General features: G+C 37.4%; 1 protein-coding gene across 1 annotated transcript in view; it reads left to right on the top strand.

Annotated features, from left to right (window-relative positions):
• The window catches only part of ATRX (ATRX chromatin remodeler), a 247,807-nt gene that overhangs the window by 176,760 nt on the left and 63,562 nt on the right, over positions 1 to 7,485 (top strand). The window contains exon 29 of the mRNA XM_006148780.2: positions 6,874 to 6,982. Coding sequence (XP_006148842.1) covers positions 6,874 to 6,982 — 109 coding nt within the window. The remainder of the gene's footprint in view (positions 1 to 6,873; positions 6,983 to 7,485) is intronic.

Here is a 7,485-nt window from a genome sequence, read left to right as displayed (position 1 = left end):
TTTTCCTCCCTTTTCTTCTCTCCATTCCTCCCATTCTTTCCTTCCTTCCCCCTCAACAGGGTCTTTTGCCATTGATCCACCACCCCCCAGCCAGCCAGGATCATTGGTATATGTGCCTAGTGTATACAGATTAACTAGGGAACATAACCGATGATCTTCTGCATGAATCCAGCATCACTTGAGCACCAAGTTGGCCCATGTCTTTGATGTTTTTTGAGTTAATTTTTATATATGACATGAGATTAAGTTTCATCTTCTGTCTTTTGTTATGGCTATCTAGTTGTTCCAGCACTGTTTATTGAAAATAATATTTCTTTCTCGTTGAATGGTTTTGGCAACCATGTTGAAAATGAGTTGACCATAAAGACAGTGGTTTGTTTCTTGACCTCCAGTTCTATTCTATTGATCAATTGGGTTGTTGGAAAAATCATGACGTATATTTTTTCTATGCAAAAATATATCATGACTTTTTCAACAGCCCAATGTATGTTAGTCTTTATGTTCCTATCACAATACTTTATAAAGTATTGTAGTAATACTTTATTATCACAGTTTTAAAATTTGGCAGTGCAAGTTTTCTTACATTGTGCTTGCTATTCTGGATCCCTTGCAATTCCATATCTACTTTAGAATCAGCTTATTGGGCCAGCAGTGGCATGGAAGTAAGGCTACTGGATCCTACTTGGCCAACTGTGTGGTTTGAGTCCTGCTCTTGGCAGCTTGGAAGACACATCAGGCACGTTTGCATGCAAGCTCAAAATCCCCAAAGAAGAAAGAGATGGAGGAGAAGGGATTGTGGCATGACCATCTCCAATGTGTGTGAGGGGGTGCTTTCTCACTTTCCCTTTCTCTCTTTCTCTCAGGCAAGTAAGTGCACATGCTCTCTGTAAATCAAAAAAACAAATATAAAAAAGAATCCACTTATAAATGTCTACAAAGAAGTCAGCCTGGATTTTTGATAGGGATTGTGTTGAATGTAGTTAATTTTAGGAAATATTGTCATCTTAACAATATTAAGTCTTTTGATTCATGAATGTGGGATATTTTGCCATTTGTTTTAGTCATTAATGTCTTTTGCCAATATTTTGTAGTTTTCAAAGTATACATTTGATATTTCTTTCATTAAATTTATTTGTATGTATTTCATTATTTTTGATACTGTTGTAAGTGAAATTTTGGTTTTCATTTCTTTTTCAAATTGTTCATTGGAAATGCAATACACAAAATAGTATTTTGTGTATTTCCATTGTGTACTACAAGCTGGTAGATTCACTGAGTAGTTTAAAATATTTTTTTTTTTTTTTCTAGTGGATTCTTTAGGATTTTCTATATACAAAATCATATCATCTGTAAAATAGAGAGAATTTACTCTGCAATCTAGATACATTTTAGTTTTTTTTTTCTTGCCCAATTGCCCAATTAGAATTTCTAGTTCAATGTTGAATAGAAGAGTCAAGAGGCAACATTCTTGTCTGATTTTCTGCTATTAAAACTATCTTGCATATCTGGGCTAAATCTCACTTGATCGTGGCATGTAATTCTCTTTATATGGTGTTGGATTAAGTTTGCTAGTGTTGAAGATTTTTATATCCCAATTTATATCAAATATACTGAGTTTTAATTTTGTTTTCTCATGATGTCTCTGTTCTTGGTATCATGGTAATACTGGCCTCATTTTTGTTAGTTGGGACACATTCTCTCCTCTTCTATTTTTTTCTTTGTTCTTGATAGAATGTGTGCATGCACACGTAGGAGAAAGAGAGAGAGAACAGGAATGGTGAGAAGGAGCACCCTTCATTGGGTCTAGTCACTCCAAGGTCCCCTTCTCCTAGTCCTCCAACCTGTCAGATTCTGGACATTCACACACATTCCTGGTATGTCTCAGGTTGATCAGGCTGGGGACTCAAACTGTGGTTACCATGTAGGATCTGGCTTTTCTTAAAAAATGCATTATTACCAATTCACCACAGAGCTAACCCTCCTCTTCTTTTTTTTTTTTTTTCAGAGGTTTTCGCTATAGGGTGTGTGCGCTCACCAGACAGACAGAGACATAGAGACAGAAAGCGAGAAATCACCCCCCAGGGGGGATGGTCATGCCGCAATCCCTTCTCCATTCTCCTCTTGGGATCTTGGGCACGCACGCACACGTGCCCGGCGTGAGTTCTAAGCCACCGGGTCCGGGACGCGAACTGCGGTCAACTACGTAGGAGTCCAGTGACATAGCCATTATGCTAACTGCTGGTTCCCTCCTCTTCTATTTTTTGAAAGTATTAAAGAATTGGATTTTATTCTTCTTCAAATGTTTGTTAGAATTCAACTGTAAAGCAATCTTGGTGGGGCTTGTTTTATGGGTAGTTTTTTAAAAAATTAATTTATTAGTATTGCAAAATATCTATGACATAAAATTCTCCATTTTGAAACAGTAAAAAGGTAATCTACTGAATGGAAGAAATTGTTTTTAAATCATATATGTGATAAGGGGTTAATGTCAATAACATATAAAAGATTCCTACAACTCAGCAACAGTAACAAAAATTCCAAATAACCTGATTAGATAGTGGACAAAACACTTAAGCAGACATTTTTCAATAATGATATACATATTCCCAAAAGCACATGAAAAGATGCTCATCATCACTAATAATTAGGGAAACAAATAAAAACCACAGTGAAATACTACTACACATACAATAGGATGGGTTACTATTAAAAAAATGAAAAACAGTTTATAGCTGAGCTGTGGTAGTGTGTGATACTAAGATACTGTGTTATGCAGGCTGAGACCACGTGGGAGGTCTGGATTTGATCCTGAGTCCAAGGCTTCGCACAGTGGTATATGCATGTAATCCCAGCAGCCTAGGAGACTGAGGCAAGAAGATTGCAAGTCCAAAACTGACCTGAGTGACAAAAGAAGACCCTGTCTAAAACAAAACAGGGGCCAGCCAGTGTTGTGGTGGTTAAGACAGATGGGTCTCACATGGCCAGCTGCATGGTTCAAGTCATGGATCCTGCAGCTTGAAAAACACAACTGGGCTCATGTGTATACTTGCCCCAAATTCTGAGAGGACAGTGGAGGAGCAGGGATTGTTGCATGGTTTTCTCCCTGTGGGGGTGCTTTTTCACTTCCCCTCTCTCTCTCTCACACACACACAGACACACACACACACACAAGTGGCAAGGGCACATACCTATAGAAAATTTTAAAAAATTTTAATTGAATTACTATATGATCCAGTTATACCACGTCTATGTCTGAAAAAATAGAAAATTAGGTCTTGAAGAGGTATTTGTACTCCCATATTCATAGCCACATTATGCACAATAACCAAAAGGTGGAAGCAATCCAAATGTCCATCAACAAATAAACTGACCAACAAAATATATACACATAGAATGGAATATTATTTAGCCTTTAAAAGGAAGGAAACTTTGATATATAATATAACATGAATGAATCTTCAAGACGGTGTGGTAGGTGAAATCAGCTAGTCACAAAAAGACAAATATGTGATTCTGTTTATAAGAGCTTCCTAGATGAAATTCAGAGACAGAAAATAGGATGCTGTTTGCTCAGGACTGAGGCAATGGAGTATGAGAGAGAAAGGCAGGGAATCAGATGACTCCACAAGACTTCCCAGAATGCTTCATGTTGTATGATGATTATGTCAGTCTCATTAAAATCTGTCCTCGAGGGACCAGCAGTTAGCGTAATGGCTATGTCGCTGGACTCCCATGTAGTTGACTGCGGTTCGCGTCCCGGACCCAGTGGCTTGAAACTCAGGCCAGGCGCGTGTGTGTGCGTGCCCAAGATCCCAAGAGGAGAAGGGATTGCGGCGTGGCCATCCCCCCTGAGGGGTCCCAATGAAGGGACCAGCAGATGGCTTAGCGGTTACATCACTGGAACCCCTCATGGCTGACCACAGTTCAAGTCCTGGACCCGGTGGCTTCAAAATCACACTGGGCGCTTGTGTGTGTGTACCCAAGATCCCAGGAAGAGAATGGAGAAGGGATTGCGGCGTGGTCATCTCCCTTGGGAGGTTATTTCCCACTTGCCTTCTCACTGTTTCTGTCTCTCTCTCTCTCTTCCTGATAAGCACACAGGCCTTAAGGCAAAAATCTCTTTTAAAAAATAAATACTTTAAAAAGGACCAACAGGTGGAGTGGTGGCTAGGGTGCTAGATCCCATATGTCCGACTCTGTGGTTAGAGTCTTAGCCCTGGAAGCTTGAAATGCATGCTGGACATGTGCACATGTGTGTCCAAAATCCCAAGAGGAGAAAGGAGAAGGGTTTATGGCATGACTGCTCGCTCACCTTAGGGGTGATTTCTCATTTTCCCTCTCTCTGTTCCTGTCTGTCTCTTTCTGGCATATGTTTTATCTCTATAGCATAAAACTAAAAGAAAAATTGAAAATGATATGACTTTTTAAAAAAGCATTTCAACATACCTTTCATGATAATGCAAACAAACAATCGTTAATTATACCTCCATGAATCTAACACTCAAAAACTGATAGTATATCTTAGTAGTTGAGAATACAGACTTTAGGGCCAACAGCTGGCATGGTGGTTGGGGCACTGGACTTGTACATGGTCAACAGTGGTTCAAGTTTCAGACCCGATGGCTTGCTTTCTAACTTTCCCTTTCTATGTCTCTCTCTGGTCAAATTTAAAAAATAATAACAACAAATAAAAAAGCAAAAAAAAAATTCTAAAAAAAATACATATATATAGACTTCGGAGTGAGACCCCCTGAGTTTAATCTGTTTCACCATTTACTGACATTTTCAATTGAGGCAATTAAATTTCTTGTGCCTCAGTTTATCTATAAAAATGGGGATATGCAGAGTACCTATTGCACATGGTTGTTGCGAGGATTAAATGAATAAATATAACAAATGGCTCCACACATCAATTAAGCTTATTGAGCATTTAGTATTACCATTCAAGATCCCACAGCAAATTATATTCATCTCTACTGTGGGACTTATTATGTGTTTGAGTCTCTCTATACCATGATTTCCTGTAGTTGTTGGGTCTAGCTCAGTGCCCAATACAGTGTGACATAGTAGTAGTGGTAGTAGTTAACATTAGTAACAAAAAGACAGAGCACACTGATTGACAGTTAAAAGAACACTTACTGAAGACATTTTAACAAATTAGAAACAAACTACCATGCGTATGAAAAAATATTCAACACTGCCAATGCTTAGGAAAACATAAATTAAAACAATGACAACTATTTTTAATCCATTAAAGATGGAGGAAATATAATTACAGTACTATGTGTCCATATTAAGATGGGCATTTCCCATTTATTGATAGTTGTAAATGAATATAACTTTGTAATATAGGCTTTTAAGTAATGAAACACTGCCAGAACACAGACTCTAAGTAATAAAATCAATACTTAGAGATACTAAAATGAATATGTTTAAGAATTTTCTTATAGTTAAATAAAAGAAGATATATATGTGTAAAAGATATGCCAATAAAAAAGGACTTTAGAAATAAGGAGGAGTGAGAAAGACAAAAATCCTGCTGTATATCTAGAACTGAAATTTAAGACGCACATAAAAAAATGCAACACTAGAGCATTATTCTCCATGGAAAAAAAACTAGGGATGATCCAGATAATTTATTGTCTTGACAATTCAGCAAGTATTTACTATGGTCCTATAATTAATCCAGCTCAGTGGTAGTCAGACTATGCAAATAGAGGAGACAGATTTTTTTTTTTTTTTTGCTATAGGGCACATGTGCTTGCCAAACAGACAGAGAGAGACAGAGAGACAGAAAGCGAGAAATCACTCCCCAGGGGGATGGCCATGCTGCAATCCCTTCTCCATTCTCCTCCTGGGATCTTGGGTACACACACACACAAGCTCCCAGTGTGATTTTTTAAGCCACTGGATCCAGGACTTGAACTGTGGTCAGCCATGTGGGATTCCAGTGATGTAACCGCTAAGCCATCTGCAGGTCCCTTCATTAATTTTTGATTAGCACATTAATTGTAGTAATTATGCTGTTCAAGTAAATGATTAATGTATGTATGACTCCAGCCACTTACCTCTTTATCCAATCAGCTATCTCAAATTCTTTCTTTGATATGTATGGTTTTTTTACTAGTTAAAAGATATAAAAGTCATAAATAAATAAAATGATGTTCTTAGGTATTACTGAAATTTTAGCAAGGGAATGGTAGGTTTTTAATGTTAGTAAAGATATGGGTAAGTAATATAATAAATGTGAACAGTTTGGTGAAAAGGTCCAAGTCTCCAGGGCATGAAAATAAGAATGTTACTTGGATGAGAAATAGTTGAACTGTGTTCATAATTAAATAATTCAAATGGAAATGATGTCTGATTAAAATACAAAAATGTTATAAGCACTTAATCCCTTCTATTTTGGTATTAGTGTAAGTCTTGGATAAAATTTTACCTGACTATCTAAAATTGATATGGAGATCACTAACTTACAAAGTTGTTATCTTTTATAAATAACACAAATTGTTCTTATGAAATGAGAACATATGTGTGAATGCCCAAAATTCTGAGGGCAGAATGGAAGAGAAGGAATTGTGATGTGGTCATCCACTTTGGGAGTGCTTTCTCACTTTCCCTCTCTTTTTCTGTCTCTATCCAGCAAGTGCATTTACTCTATAGCAAAACAAAACAAAACAACCAAAAAGAATTCACTTGTATTGTTATATATTAAACATAACCTTTTTATACAAAAGAAAAGTATGTGTTTGGAAATATATGTAGGGTATTTTATGTGTAACCCACTTTCAGATGATGAGCAAGAAGAAAAATCTGTTACTACTGCAGAGCAGTGTATCAAATCCCTTTTGTGTTTTCTTCTTGAATTTTCAGGTGAAGGAAAATGGCTACGAAACATTGACTATTACCGTTTAGATGGGTCTACTACTGCACAATCAAGGAAGAAGTGGGCAGAAGAATTTAATGATGAAACTAATGTGAGGTATGATGCAATGATGAGCAAGGAGAAAAATCTGTTACTACTGCAGAGCAGTGTATCAAATCCCTTTTGTGTTTTCTTCTTGAATTTTCAGGTGAAGGAAAATGGCTACGAAACATTGACTATTACCGTTTAGATGGGTCTACTACTGCACAATCAAGGAAGAAGTGGGCAGAAGAATTTAATGATGAAACTAATGTGAGGTATGATGCATTTTCTATATTTAAAGATTTTTAAAACTCAGTTTAAAATTTACATATAGTTGGGACCAGTAGATTGCATAATGATTACATCACTGGACTCCCATGTAGTTGCCCATCGTTCTAGTCCAAGACCCAGTGGCTTAAAACTCACACCGGCTGTGTTTGCGTGTGTGTCCAAAATCCCGAGAGGAGTGTGGAGGAGAAGGGATTATAGCACATGGCCATCTCACCGGGGGGTGATTTTTCTCTTTCTATCTCTTTGTCTCTCTCTGTCTCTCTGGCGAGTGCTCGCGCCCTATAGCA

The sequence above is a fragment of the Tupaia chinensis genome, unplaced genomic scaffold (assembly GCF_000334495.1).
Source record: "Tupaia chinensis unplaced genomic scaffold, TupChi_1.0 Scaffold000243_1, whole genome shotgun sequence".
Lineage (NCBI taxonomy): Eukaryota > Metazoa > Chordata > Mammalia > Scandentia > Tupaiidae > Tupaia > Tupaia belangeri.
The sequence above is the reverse complement of the archived record's forward strand: the minus strand, read 5'-3'. Positions and strand labels throughout refer to the sequence as shown.